General features: G+C 47.8%; 1 protein-coding gene across 4 annotated transcripts in view; it reads left to right on the forward strand.

Moving 5' to 3' along the window:
* MIGA1 (mitoguardin 1) overlaps positions 1-10016 on the forward strand; it is an 89221-nt gene extending 79205 nt beyond the window's left edge. For all 4 annotated transcript variants that reach the window (XM_055340787.1, XM_055340790.1, XM_055340789.1 and 1 more), the window contains 3 exons: positions 1266-1319; positions 3418-3534; positions 6344-10016. In XM_055340787.1, coding sequence (XP_055196762.1) covers positions 1266-1319; positions 3418-3534; positions 6344-6562 — 390 coding nt within the window. In that variant the 3' untranslated portion in view covers positions 6563-10016. The remainder of the gene's footprint in view (positions 1-1265; positions 1320-3417; positions 3535-6343) is intronic.
* Positions 10017-15692: the final 5676 nt, after the last annotated feature.

A 15692-nucleotide genomic window follows, 5' to 3' on the forward strand; every position in this document is an offset into this window, starting at 1 on the left:
TGAAATCTAGCAGTTGTGAAAAGACAATATGTATTTTTTTAAAGGAAAATATGGAGATTCATGTTCTCAAATACTACGAAAAATTAGATGAGGAAGGAGGGCACCCTTACTGGCTCAATTGGTAGAGAATGTGATTCTTGATATCAAGGTTGTGAGTTCAAACCCCATGTTTTCATTTTTGTTTTTTTAAAGATTTTATTTCTTTATTCATGAGAGGCAAAGAAAGGCAGAGGGAGAAGCAGGCTCCCCGTGGGGAGCCCCATGTGGGACTTGGTCCCATCCCTCCCAATCCCCCCGACCACAGGGTCACACCCTAAGCCAAAGGCAGACGTTCAACCACGTTCAAGCCCCATGTTGAATATAGAGAGTACTTAAAAATAAATTTTTTAAAAATTAAGAAGTTAGAGGCATAAAAGAAATAAGCATATGCAAAAATAAAACAGCTTTAAACTGTACTCTATACTTTGAATGTTTTCAGTTTCTCTTGTTTTTTGTATTCAGATCTGTATTTGACATTGTTTTGTTGTGCTTGAAGTATGTACCTGGAAGGAAGTAGGTGGAATGCATATTCATGCTGCAATTAGAATGCCTTTTTAAAAAGTTGCAGCTGCCTATTTCACAATTATTTTGGAAATTCCTGATACTAAATTTTAAAGCATCTTTAGTAAATCTATTTTTTCCCTCAAACTTTGTTTAACTATAAAAGTTACACGCATGTTCTCCCGTTTTTGTTACTGATTTGGTGACGTGACCTTGATCAAAGTTGAGCCATGCCAGATTTCTGTAAGATTTACTTGGGTGTTTTACTCCCTATCATTAAGGCTGTATTTCTTAGTTCCTTATTGGAATAAAACTGTTAGCTCTACCCACACCTATTTCCAGCAGTATACTACTCTTGAAAAAAAGTATTACTTCGTCATTATTACACATAAAACAACTGTTGTATACTTTTATCTGTGTCCACGTATTTTCACTCTTTTCCCATTGTAACAGAATTGAAGAACTCTGAGAGTTAAATTAGAGCTAATCAAGTTTCTTGGTACCAGAGCTTAGCCTTTTTCCTTCAGTGGCTTTGTATTCAAGTTTAAAATTTATAAAAACAAAATACCTTTTCATTATTACTCACAAACAATAGAAGGAACCTGGTTAATGTTTTGAACATCTTAAACCCATAATCTATGAATTTCTAATAAAAACCACTCCTAATGCAAAGTTTATATAGTCATAAACGTAAGTCTTGCTTTTTCTCCTCTGCATTTATCTAGGCCGTGGCTTCAAGTTGTTGGTCAGTGCTGAAACAGAAAAGGCAACAGATGAAGGTAAACTTCATTATGCCTTGGACTTCTTTTTTGGGTCATTTGAGGCTCCTGTCCAAGAAACAGCCGAGTCATTTCTCCAATGGGGATGGCAGTTCATAGGGACTGTCCCTCAAGCTGGATGGGTGGCTTCCCTTGTTTTGACTTCCTTCTTCCTCTTCCTTAACATTCTATACAGTTCAGTAGAGCAAATACTGAGGCATGCATGGTATTTCTAGTATGTGAGAGAAGGTTTATGGTTATTAGAAATGGCTCTGATAGCATTTTTTAAGTATTCTGGGGACCATGCATGTGAATAATTCTCGTTTAAAATGATTCCAGAGACCCTGTGTTTTAAATAAGCTTTCCAAATGATTATAAATTCTAACATTTGGGAACCACTGTTTTGGGGCTAGGGAGCAGACTTTTGTAGACTTGGGCTTGATTCTCACACTAGCTATTATGACCTCAGGCAAGTTCCTGGCTATCAGTGGACCTCCAGTTCTCCTGTTTGCAGAATGGAATTGGTGCCTATCTCATAGGGTCGGTGTAAGGATGAAATGAGATATCAACCAGCTTCTTTTACATAAAATGAAAAGTAAATATAAAAATGAGCTTAATAAGTGGTAGTTTCCATAATAATCACGATAATAATAACATATATAACTTTATATCTTTTTAGCATAAATCTTGTGCCTTAAGCTAGTCTTCTGTCCATATCCACAAATACCTTTATATCTCACCTCTTGGGGAACTATTTTCTATGCCTGGAATGCCATACTCTTTCCTTTGTATTTATTTTTTTTTTTAATTTTTATTTATTTACGACAGTCACAGAGAGAGAGAGAGAGGCAGAGACACAGGCAGAGGGAGAAGCAGGCTCCATGCAGGGAGCCCGATGTGGGATTCGATCCCGGGTCTCCAGGATCGCGCCCTGGGCCAAAGGCAGGCGCCAAACCGCTGTGCCACCCAGGGATTCCTTTCCTTTGTATTTAAATATGTCTTCCCTGTGGTTGAGTTCGGCTTATGTTATTAGTTGGAGAAGTGTGTCTCTTGAATCAGCTCGTGCTAATGTCCTTACCTGTCTGAACTTTGACTACAGTTAGAGTCTATGGGATTTAGAATTTTAATATATGCAGGACCTCTCAGACTAAGTAATAACTTCAATGGATCCTTCATAAATTTTTGGTCTTCACTGGTTAGCTGTGTGCGACTTAGGACAGGTTAACTTAAATCCTCTGACATTTAATCATTTTCTACATTATTAAAATGATGTTAACATGACCTACTTTTTCAGGAACATTTTATTAGATTAAATAGAACCTAGCACATTATCTGGAATATAATGAGTACTCATTAAATGGTAATTGCTGCTAGATTATATATTTTTTTAATTGAGGTTTAGTAGAAGATATTTTGGAGTCTATAAAATAGAAAATAACCCCTCCAGGAGACAGAATCTTAAGGCGTAGTTATCCCCAATTGATGCAGTATGACAAATCCCACAGGATGTTATTTAACAAGGGAAAGTTATTAATAAACTTAGAGAGGTTCCTGAATTATAACTGTATGGATTGCTATTGCACAAGAAGAGGTAGTAATTATACAATTAAGTATTTCAGTAATACGTGGTTCCTCAACTAAAATGATTCTAATAAGCATATTTTTATGTTTAGGCATTTAAAAATAATTTAGGTCTTTTTCAGATATTTTAATTAAGTGATTGAATAGAACTGTTTAGTAGCTGAAACCATGGTAATCTCATTCATCCTAAAAATCATACTGCTCAGGAACACCACAGCATTCTTGTTATTGCTTGGTTGTAACACTAATATGATTACTTTTTCATGAAGTATTTTTATGAGGTGAAAATGCCTTCAAGAAATAATGTTCCTCAGCACATTTTGAAACTGTTGGCTAGGATATGAAAATTATGTAAAACATTCTGTGACTCTAAAAGTGACTTGTAAGCTTATTCACTTCTTTAGTAGGCTTGCTCATCGTTAACCCCTAGTGTGTCCTCAAAAAGAGCTGATCAGATGATGGATAGCAATTTAAATTTACTAGAGATAGCTAATTCAAGAAGGTAAAAATAACTTGATTCTCCTTCATTTCCCAACAGATCCCAGATGGATTTTTTGCCCATTTTTATGCCATTTGTGAGCAAATCAGCCCTGTCCTTGCCTGGGGCTTTTTGGGTCCTAGAAATTCTCTCTATGACTTATGTTGCTTCTTTAAGGTATGTTCAGTCATTGAATCATCTTTTTTCTTCTGAATTGAAAAGTAGATGAGGTTTTATCTGTTTTGATTTTGCTTTTGTATAAAAAAGAACGTGAATGAAAGGTAAAGTTCTAAAAGTCACCTAAATTCAGTGATTAAATGCTAACGGAACATTATCATTAGATTGGGTGCTTTATCCTGGAGTAGCTTCAGCAAGTCCATTCACCTTATCCATTCCTTCTCTGATGGATGTGCACTTTTGTGTGGCATTACCATGTTACAGTCAAGTTGCTGCAGACAGTTCTCCACCTCTGGACCCTTTTGAAATGTATAAAACAAATAATATGTCTTTATTGCACGTGTGGGCAACTTAGAAGGAAGTTCTGGTTCAAGGTAACAAAAATGATAAAATTCCAGTTGTGAGAGAGAACATGGGAGTGTAAGGTTGTATCCCAATGTCAGCAGTTTGCTAAGACAGAAGTTACAGCTCCTTGCAGAATTTTCTGCCTGGCACAGTACCAAGAAAAGTCTCACTATTTCATATCTTGAGTTTAGGCTGTGTTTCAAGGAGCAAATAAAAGTAAACAATCGAGTATGAATCTGAAAGTTTTTGATGTTTCAAAGTTTGGTTGTTTTACTCTACTGCTCTTTTAAAAAATTATTATGTTTATGTGCTGTAAATGTAGCATTTTTGTGAATATCTAGGAAATATTTATTTTACTGTCATTGGAAACTGATCAGTTTATGGCTTAAAAAAAAAACAACTCCCAGAATGTAAGGTGTATGTTTAGTGGGAACAGTTTGCACTGGGAATCAGGTTTGTCATCAATGAGCAGCCTGACTCTCGGCAAATCATGCTCTGTCCTCTTTCCTTCATCTATAAAATGAGGAGGCTTGACAGATTGATAGCTGAAGACTCATCCAGATACCGAGTTCAGTGGTTCTATGAAGTGTGCCTTCTTAGTACTTCTTAACATTTGATTTCCATGGGAGAGAAATGAAATATTTCTGGTTTTTGTTGTTTGGAGTTACTTTTTTTTTTTTTTTTCCATCATGGCATAACAGCCTGTGACTTAATAGTATACAACTTGCTTAAAATGAGTTTCAGGAATAAAGAATGAGATTTTGCCATTTTCTTTTCCTTTTTTTTTTAAGATTTTGTTTCTTTGTCCATGAGAGACACAGCTAGAGAGACAGAGACATAGGCAGAGGGAGAAGCAGGCTCCCTGCTGGAAGCCCGATGCGGGACTCAATCCCAGGACCCCAGGATCACTCCCTGGGCCAAAGGCAGATGCTCAACCGCTGAGCCACCCAGGTGTCCCAAGATTTTGCCATTTTCAACAGCATGGATGGACCTAGAGGGTATTATGCTAAGTGAAATAAGTCAGACAGAGACTGGCAAATGCCATACGATTTCACTTACATGTGGAAACCAGAAAACAAAGCAAGTGAACAAAGAAACCAAATAGAATCATAAATACAGAGAACAAACTGGTGGTTGCCAGAGGGGAGGGGATTGGAAGGATGGGCGAAGTAGGTGAAGAGGACTAAAAGATACAGACTTCCAGTTATAAGTCACGAGGATGGAAAGTACAACATAAGGAATATAGTCAATAATATTGTAATAGTGTTGTGTGGTGAGGGGTGGTAACTACACTTAGCATGGTGAGCACTGAGTCATGTATAGACTTGTTGAATCACTGTGTTGTACACCTGAAACTAATACCACACTGTATTTCTTTATTTTTTTTTAAGATTTATTTATTTATTCAGAGAGAGCGAGAGAGAGGCAGAGACACAGGCAGAGGGAGAAGCAGGCTCCATGCAGGAAGCCTGACGTAGGACTCGATCCCGGATCTCCAGGATCACACCCCAGGCTGCAGGCGGCGCTAAACCACTGCACCACCAGGGCTGCACCACACTGTATTTCAACTGTACTTCAATAAAAACATAAATTTCAGTACAAGCATTAATTTACTGAAATGAAATATCTATCATGATCTTCCACTGATTTGAGACCTGAAATTTTTATTTTTCGTGTATCTTAAATTTTTTGGGTATGGCAAAGTATACACTTAAAACTTAAAAGTTACAGGGGCACCTGGGTGGCTCAGTTGGTTAAATGTCTGACTCTTGGTTTTGGCTCAGGTCATGATCTCAGGGTCATAGAATCAAGTGCAGAGTCTGCTTGAGATTCTCTGCCTCTCCTTCTCCACCTGCTTCTTCCCCTCCTTGTGCTCTTTCTCTCTCTCTCAAATTAGAAAACAAAACTTAAAAATTACAACAATTGGAAATAGTTTACCCTCCTGTCTTAAAGTAGTACCAGTGTTCAGAGATACCACTGAAAACATCAATTGTTGGGACGCCTGGGTGGCTCAGCAGGTGAGTGTCTGCCTTCAGTTCAGGGCGTGGTTCCGGAGTCCCAGACGGAGTCCACATTGGGCTTCCTATGAGGAGCCTACTTCTCCCTCTGCCTCTCTGTGTCTCTGATGAATAAATAAATAAAATCTTTAAAGCAACAACAACAAAATCAATCATTGAGAAAAAATTAATAATAGCTGTGTACAATTATACAGTGCTTTGGGATTTACAGACATTTCCCATAGATTTTTTTTTCATCATCACATCAGCCCTGAATAGTAAAAAGGATAAGTAGTAGTATCCCATATTTTAAGGAAAAAGAAAACAAGACCTAGGAAAGGTTCAATCACTCATCCAAGGTCACTTTTCCAATGACTACTATTCCAATACCTGTCACAATGTTAGTAACTATTTAGATTGATATAATTTGGGTCTGATAGTGCCCATTTGTTTTGTTCATTTTCCAGAATCAAGTTCTTTTCTTTCTCAAAGACATTTTTGACTTCGAGAAGGTGCGCTATTCCAGTATAGAGACTTTGGCTGAAGACCTCATGCAGTTACTTATTCGCCGCACTGAACTTCTCATGGCCTATCTTGGAGCTGATGCACTGAGGCACACAAGCAGCTGTCTAAGTAGCCATGCTCACGTAATGTCCAGTGGCCTGTTGGAAGCCAAAGTACAATAAGTACCATTAAAACCATATAGTTTGAGTGTGCTATGAAATATTTAAGGTAACTATTGATTTTGTACCATGTATCACAAGGAACTGGGGGATATGGACTCAGGGAGGGAAAACAAATCTGGTCAAGAATGAGTGACTGTACTGTATCTACGCAGAAGTTCTGTCATTGAATCCCTGTGTCCTGTACCCAAAGTGGCGCTTTCTAGTCTTTAGGTAATAATTCAAGTCATGAAATGTTGTGCATTTTACAGAACTATTTGCTTGAATTGAAACCAGTACTCGGGAGTTCATTGATTTGTCATCCCGCAGCTGTCTGCGGTGTCCAGTATCATTCTCGAATGCTCTGTTTTTATGCTCTGCACCTTGAAAATAGACACTTTAGCCAAGACCTTTGTGGTCCCCTTCTGTAAGAATATCTTACTCCTAGTGTCAACGAATTTAACTTTGCCTGAAAATGTATTTTTCATTGTAAAGTTATTTATTGTTCAATCAAGTTTAGGTGGTAGTGGTGTTTAATCTATACTACTTAAATTATTGCTTGTGCATCCGCTCATGTTTGAATCAAAGAAATTGTAATGGTCAAGTATCATCATAAAATATTTAAGTGAATTGACACTGAGAAGTTTACAAGTTAAAAGTTTATATTGGATTTACTGCAGTTTCCAGAATATCTTATTGTTGGTCCTGTAAGTTAGAATAACGAAACTGAAGAAATTTCTTTTTATCTTTTTATAGATTAGAGCGTTTTCCCTTGAATATTTATTAAAAATATAACATTTATTAACTATGAGAGGTAATTAAGATTTTTTTGTGTGCAGTTTTGAAACTGTCTTCTCATATCTGAAGGAATTAATCTGGATATAGTAAAGTAATTTGTCCTTCCTTCTTCTGTAGAACTTACAGCACACTGGGAATTTGTCATATTATGTCCTTATTTTAAAAATACTCATGCTTTGACTCTTAATAAGGTTTTAAAGGGTTTTTTTTCCCTCTGAATATAGGACAAAATATTTTTTAATGGCATGGAAATAGATTTCATGTCCTTTATGATAAAATAAATGAACAAATGGGTTGTTCATTTGAGTAGGTTGGTTCTTCAGAGTGTATTAGATACATTCAGAGCTGTGTTAATTTTGTTTGTAAATCATATACCACGTATTTAAAGTGGCTCATTTAGCATATCAGTGAATTGGATTCTTGATTTTGCTCCTAAGGTGGACTTTATTTATTTTAGGAGGGAGTTACCCAGAAAAACCTAAAATATATTTTTTAGAAATGAAGTTTTAGATTAAAGTGCCTAGTTTCTGATTAATGAATAGAAAATGAAAAGTGAGGAGGAAAAGCATAATCTTTTTAAGTTTTAAATTTACATTTGTGCCACATTTATGTAGTATTAGTTAAAATATGAGTCTCAGAAAAAAAAATATGAGTCTCAGAATCGTTATGCTGTTGCATGTACTATGTCCCATAATGTGTAGGTTATAGCATTAAGCAATACGAAATGTTGCTCTGATATTTTTAGCTCCTCACGTTTCTTACATAGATTCTTAATTTAACAATCAGCTGTTCATAATTCTTATTATTGATGGAGGAATGAAATTAGAATTATCAAAGCTTAAAAAATTCCATTATGTGTTTATTTTTTAATTCATATCTTGTATTTTTAGCTTCTTGTTGAGGTACCAGTAGCCTTGAATGATTCACACACGTGTGTGTGTGCATGCACACATTCCCATCATTATGTAGGCAAGACCGGTATTGCTTATATTAATCTTCCTGTTGGGTTAGGCTAAATGTTTTAAGCTGTGCTTTTATAAACAAAGCTATAAGTAATCTTAATTACATTTTTATTTGAGGAGGATATTGTTTGAAATCTATTTTGAAGAATTGCACTATTTAATAATGCTGCTACTACATAACTCTGGGGAATTTATTTCATCAGATAAGATGAATGGCTTTCCAGAAAGTGGGTTTTTTTACATTTTACCTTTTAAAAAAAAAAAAAAAGTTGCCCATATTCAAGAGATTGGTTTGTCAAATTCAGTGTTTGAGTTTGATTCGTTTCTGGTCATGTAACTGCTGCTTCAGCAAAATGCTTTCTTTGTGGCCTTTGAGAAAAGAGACAGGAGTGACCAAATAGAACTTCAGGGGTAATAAGTATAGAAAAAACCTCTCTATTGTAAGGGAAGAAACTTGAACTTTTTAAAAGAAACATCTCTTAAAAATTGTTCTGACCACAGAAGAGTACTTAAGACATATGTACCAATTTCAGGTTGCCTTGAAATTGGGCTAAACAACTAAAGGAATGTTTTAAGTAATAAAAAATGAATAAACTAGTCTAGAACCTTTTAGGAAAAAAAACCCTGTTTGACACTTAATCATGCTAGGACTATGAGAAAATTGCCATTGCCACTACCAAGTCCCACTACCATCCATTACCCTGTGTCCACTATAATATTCAAGAGGGCCTTGAATTCATCCTGAAAAAGTGGTTTTTTCCTCCTGTTTTCTGGAAGAAAAAAAAATCTGTGTTCAGGTGATTTGTTTGGTAACTTTTTTTTTTCCATTTTGGTTTCTTTAGTTTTGTTCTAAAGCTCTAGTTTTTTCACTTAAGACTTACAGTGTGTTTATTAAACATCAAAATGAGATTTTTTTTTAAAGATTTTTTTAAAAGAAGCCAAGTTTTTTTTTTAGAAGCCAAGTTTTTCATACTGTTTTAGTCAGCTCCAAAAAACTTTCTCATAAAAAAGTACTGTTTATTTACATCCATTTATCTCGATTCTATTGTTAAATTACCTGACTTTATAAAAAATATTCACTTTTTCTTGCCTTAAGATGTAACATTTTCACACCTGAAACTGATGTAACATTGTCAACTATACTTCAATTAAAAAAAAAAGATGTCATGTTTTCTACTTAAATGATTACCTAAAGAGTGATTATTTGCATCACGAAAGAATTTAAACCATGAGATAGGAATGCCAAAGGAAAATTAATATATTTCTCTGTGACCCTTCATAATCAGAAATTTCAAATTATGTTCATGACATAATTTGCTTTTATTTTAATGTGAATACGTATGAGGAAATTATTTGAATATACATTTCAAAGTGATTAAAAGAATTAGGCGGAGTTCAAATCTCTTGTTTTATGCTTAGATTAATTCCATTTAGAAATTTCTCTGTGAGACTTAAGAATTTGTATAATCTGTGATTCATGGACATAGGGGCATTCTTTGTTCCTAACGATTACATGATGCTACTGTTTTGGTTTGTCGGGGAACAACCGTGGATCGCCTTGACTGGGCTCACACTAGGAAGTGTGTCTGTTTCCTGAACGCCAGGGGAAGCTCTAGCGGAGCAGAAACCAAGTAGCCCTGGCTCTTTAGCTAAAGAAGCTGTAACATGGATGTAGTTCTGCTGCTGCCAAATAAAAAAGCGATGGCACATGTCTCTGATGTACCGGCCGCTTTGTCCAGCGCCTACGTGTCTGCAGGATCCAGGCGCCCCGGGCGGGGCTGCGAGGCTGGGGGGCGGGGGCGGGGGGGGGCAGGGGGGCGCCCGGTCTCCCTCAGAACGGAGCGCCAGCAGCCAGGCCCCCGGGGCGTCACCAGGAAAGCGTTTTGCGGGTCGGGCCGATGTGCCGCACGCACCTCGCTCGTGGCCTCGCTCGCGGCCGGAGCCCAGGTGCAGCGGCTACTGGGGGCCGCGGGGCCGCCCGGGACGACACGGCCACGCGGCGCAGCGAGGGGACCGGCCCTGGGCCCCTTCCTCGGCCCCCTCTCTCCTGGGCCCCATCCTCGTCCTCCTCCCTCCACGGCCCCCTCCCTCCTGGGCCCTATCCTTGGCCTCCTCCCTCCTCAGCCTCCTCCTCAACCTCCTCCCTCCTTGGCCTCCTCCCTCCACAGCGTCCGCCTTGGGCCTCCCCGCCCCATCCCTGTGGCCTGGGCGGGAGCACGCGACCCTTGACCTCCGGGTCAGAACTTTGAGCCGAGGGATCACTTACGTAAATGGACAAAAATACAAGCTTCCACCCCGGCTGGATTCCTAGCTGTGGTTCCGGCCTGTCTCTGGGGGCGTCTCCGCGTCTTCCTGCTACCGCGTCACTGGGGCTTTGCTGGCATCCGTTAGTCACCTCGTTCGGGGCGTCACCGGCCTCCTTTGCCTGGACTTGGGCGGTGGTCTTGGTGGTCTTACCGCTCGGGCCTGCAGGCCGCTCGCCCGCGCATTCCGCTGAGGTGCTGGGGGGTACCCCACCCCCCGGGGTCCCCCCCCCCCCACCCAGCGGCTGAGGAGCGAGAACCTTTGACCCTTGGCTGTGCAGGGAAGGACTGAATCCAGGCACAGGGAGGAGAGCGGCGCTTCCTCCACGACCCTTGACTCTTGACGTAGAAGCCACAGCAAAGCAACTGGTACATCAGCGACGCCGCAGGCCTTTGCTTTCAGCTGCCTCTGCGTCCCGGAAGCCTTCCACAAGGCACAGGTGTATGCGGGCGGCCAGGCGCCTCCAACAGCCGCTCGTGGCACAGGAGGCCACAGACCTCGGTCACCCAGGGCACTCTGGCGTTGGCAAGCGCTGCACATCGGTGATTTCCAGAACCCTGCTGCTTTGTTTTGTTTTGTTTTATGAACTCTGCTATTTTGAATTTTTCTTCGGATTTTTTTTTTATTTTTTTTTAATTTTTATTTATTTATGATAGTCACACAGAATGAGAGAGAGAGAGGCAGAGACACAGGCAGAAGGAGAAGTAGACTCCATACACCGGGAGCCCGACGTGGGATTCGATCCCGGGTCTCCAGGATCGCGCCCTGGGCCAAAGACAGGCGCTAAACCGCTGCGCCACCCAGGGATCCCGGATTTTTCTTTTTTCTTTGGATTTACCGACCCTGTAAGAGGACAGGCCCACAGGCTTCAGGAAGGGCTGGCTCTTTAGTCTGGTCAGGAGATGGCTCATCTGAAAACGTAGGTTGGAGCAGCAGCTGTGTCTGTCACCTGCCACCGCCTAACAAGTGACCCCAAGTTCAGCAGTTTGAAGCGACAAGCAGCCCCACAGTCTCCGAGGCCCAGGAGTCCAGGAAAGGCGGTGGCCGGCGGCTGTGGCTCAGGGTCTGTTGGCAGCCACTCGAACGTTGGGTTTGCTAAGACCTGCTTACTCGCGGCTCCCGTCCGTCGGGTGTTCGGTCCTCGCCCTGGGGGCCTCGCCGGGCCGCCCGAGTGCCTTCAGGACTACTGCGAGCATCCCCCAAAGCGAGCGACCCAAGAGGTACAGAGGCCGAAGCCACAGCGGCTTTACAGCCTAGGCCTCGGAGTGACCTGCCATCGCACCCTGGTGCCAGCCTGCCACGTCGCTGTGTCACGCAGTGTGGGAGGACGTTACACCGGGGTGTGCACGTCAAAAGGCGGGATCACTTGGGGTCACCTTGGCGGCTGGATACCACCGCAGGGGGCCATGCGTCACCTGAGGGGAAGGTAGACCTTTCTCGGGACGCCCGGCTCGGGCCCAGGGCGTGACCCGGAGTCCCGGGGTCAAGGCCCGCAGAGGCCTGCCCCTCCCTCTGCCTGCGTCTCTGCCTCTCTCTCTGGGTCTCTCATGAATAAATAAATAAAACCTTAAAAAAAAAAAAAAAAAAAAAGAAAGTAAGAAAGAAAAAAGACCTTTTCCTTCGGGCAGCGCCGCTGCGGGCTCAGGCCCCTGCCGGAATGTGGGTCCGCTCGGCGCTCCGGGCCCCCCTTGCACAAACCACGCCGCGGAGTCGCCATCTGGGATTTCCGGCTGCTCTTCTTCCGCGGAGGGAGGATGCACAGGCAAGGCAGGCAGTGCCCGGTGCCCCTGCTGTCTAGAATTTTGTCCCCGATTCTAGACCTCGGTCGGCCCGCTCGTCCTCCGTGGTGATGTTCGCAACCTGCTTCTATCGCGGCTTCGAGGCTCTCCGCCAGGCTCAGAACCAGGACTCGGTGGCCCGCGGCCGCGATCCCGTCACGGGGGACAGCGGGGCCGAGCGGGCGCGGCGGGGCGGGGCGGGGCGGGGCGGGGCGGGGCGGGGGCGGCTTCCACTGCAGGTGGCCCCGCAGCCCAGGCCCGTGGCCGGAACGTGCGCCGCGCCGCGCCGCCCACGCCCGCGCGCCTGCCACAACCACCGGGTCCACGTCGTAAAATGCGCCAAGAAAGCCAGAAAGCGCCGAGCGCCCGCCTCGCGCGCACCGCCCGGGTCCGCCCGGTCCGCTCCGTCCTGCCGCGCCGCTCCCGCCCCCCTCGGCCCCCGCGGCCACGCGTCCCCACAAGTCCCCGCGCGACCGCCGCCGCCGCCGCCCCGAGGTCCCCGGGCCACGCCGCTCCTCCCCCCGCACCCAGGTTGGCAGCTGTGGGCCCGACCCGTGTTCTGGCAGACGTGGACCGGGCGCACCTGTCACCTTCCGCGGGAGCCCCCATGTCGCCCCCTGTGTCCCCTGGATCCTCAGTGCCTGGCCCGCCCCGCGTGGGGGGCGTGACCGTGACGTGGGGGAGTGACCGTGACGGGGGGGGAGGGACCGTGACGGGGGAAGAGTGACCGTGACGGGGGGAGTGACCGTGACGGGGAGAGTGACGGGGGGGGAGTGACCGTGACGGGGAGGAACCGTGACGGGGGGGGGGAGTGACCGTGACGGGGGGACTGACCGTGACGGGGGTGACCGTGACGGGGAGGGACCGTGACGGCGTGGATGACCGTGACGGGGGGAGTGACCGTGACGGGGGGGGGCCGTGACGGGGGTGACCGTGACGGGGAGAGTGACGGGGGGGGAGTGACCGTGACGGGGAGAGTGACGGGGGGGAGTGACCGTGACGGGGTGGGTGACCGTGACGGGGGGAGTGACCGTGACGGGGGGGAGAGTGACCGTGACGGGGAGGGACCGTGACGGGGGGGGAGTGACCGTGACGGGGGGGAGTGACCGTGACGGGGAGGGACCGTGACGGCGTGGATGACCGTGACGGGGGGAGTGACCGTGACGGGGGGGAGAGTGACGGGGCGGGGAGTGACCGTGACGGGGTGGGTGACCGTGACGTGGGGGAGTGACCGTGACGGGGGGGGAGGGACCGTGACGGGGGAAGAGTGACCGTGACGGGGGGAGTGACCGTGACAGGGAGAGTGACGGGGGGGGAGTGACCGTGACGGGGGGGAGAGTGACCGTGACGGGGGTGACCGTGACGGGGGGGGAGTGACCGTGACGGGGGGGGGGTGACCGTGACGGGGAGGGACCGTGACGGGGGGGGAGAGTGACCGTGACGGGGGGAGTGACCGTGACGGGGGGTGTGACCGTGACGGGGAGAGTGACGGGGGGGGGAGTGACCGTGACGGGGGGAGTGACCGTGACGGGGAGAGTGACCGTGACGGGGAGAGTGACGGGGGGGGAGTGACCGTGATGGGGAGAGTGACCGTGACGGGGAGAGTGACGGGGGGGGAGTGACCGTGACGGGGAGGAACCGTGACGGGGGGGGGGGGAGTGACCGTGACGGGGGGACTGACCGTGACGGGGGTGACCGTGACGGGGAGGGACCGTGACGGCGTGGATGACCGTGACGGGGGGAGTGACCGTGACGGGGGGGGGGCCGTGACGGGGGTGACCGTGACGGGGAGAGTGACGGGGGGGGAGTGACCGTGACGGGGAGAGTGACGGGGGGGAGTGACCGTGACGGGGTGGGTGACCGTGACGGGGGGAGTGACCGTGACGGGGGGGAGAGTGACCGTGACGGGGAGGGACCGTGACGGGGGGGGAGTGACCGTGACGGGGGGGAGGGACCGTGACGGGGAGGGACCGTGACGGGGGGGGGAGTGACCGTGACGGGGGGGAGTGACCGTGACGGGGGGGAGTGACCGTGATGGGGGGGGAGTGACCGTGACGGGGGGGAGTGACCGTGATGGGGAGGGACCGTGACGGCGTGGATGACCGTGACGCGGGGAGTGACCGTGACGGGGAGTGACCGTGACGGGGGGGGGGGGGAGTAACCGTGACGGGGAGGGACCGTGACGGCGTGGATGACCGTGACGGGGGGAGTGACCGTGACGGGGGGGAGAGTGACGGGGCGGGGAGTGACCGTGACGGGGTGGGTGACCGTGACGTGGGGGAGTGACCGTGACGGGGGGGGAGGGACCGTGACGGGGGAAGAGTGACCGTGACGGGGGGAGTGACCGTGACAGGGAGAGTGACGGGGGGGGAGTGACCGTGACGGGGGGGAGAGTGACCGTGACGGGGGTGACCGTGACGGGGGGGGAGTGACCGTGACGGGGGGGGGGTGACCGTGACGGGGAGGGACCGTGACGGGGGGGGAGAGTGACCGTGACGGGGGGAGTGACCGTGACGGGGGGGGTGACCGTGACGGGGGGGGAGTGACCGTGACGGGGGGTGTGACCGTGACGGGGAGAGTGACGGGGGGGGGAGTGACCGTGACGGGGGGAGTGACCGTGACGGGGAGAGTGACCGTGACGGGGAGAGTGACGGGGGGGGAGTGACCGTGATGGGGAGAGTGACCGTGACGGGGAGAGTGACGGGGGGGAAGTGACGGGGGGGGGAGTGACCGTGACGGGGGGGAGTGACCGTGACGGGGGGGTGACCGTGACGGGGAGAGTGACGGGGGGGGAGTGACCGTGACGGGGGGGGTGACCGTGACGGGGAGAGTGACGGGGGGGGAGTGACCGTGACGGGGGGGGGGGTGACCGTGACGGGGAGAGTGACGGGGGGGGAGTGACCGTGACTGGGTGGGTGACCGTGACGGGGGGAGTGACCGTGACGGGGGTGACCGTGACGGGGAGGGACCGTGACGGGGGGGGGGGGAGAGTGACCGTGACGGGGGGGAGTAACCGTGATGGGGGGGAGTGACCGTGACGGGGGGGAGTGACCGTGACGGGGGGGAGGGACCGTGACGGCGTGGATGACCGTGACGCGGGGAGTGCAGGGAGCGGGGTCCCCTCCGCGGACGGGTGCCCCCTCTGCCTGAGCAGTTCAGGTGTCAGTTCAGGGGGTTCAAGGGACGGGCGGGGGCGGGGCTGCAAAGGCCGGGGCGCCACCAGGCCCGTGCTCCCCGTGGGCTTTGCCTCCCACCGGGGAAGGTAGCACCCCCCGTCCTCCCCCCCCTCCCCCCCCTCTCCTCAGTCGCCGG

This window comes from Nyctereutes procyonoides, unplaced genomic scaffold, assembly GCF_905146905.1.
Source record: "Nyctereutes procyonoides isolate TBG_1078 unplaced genomic scaffold, NYPRO_anot_genome, whole genome shotgun sequence".
Taxonomy (NCBI): domain Eukaryota; kingdom Metazoa; phylum Chordata; class Mammalia; order Carnivora; family Canidae; genus Nyctereutes; species Nyctereutes procyonoides.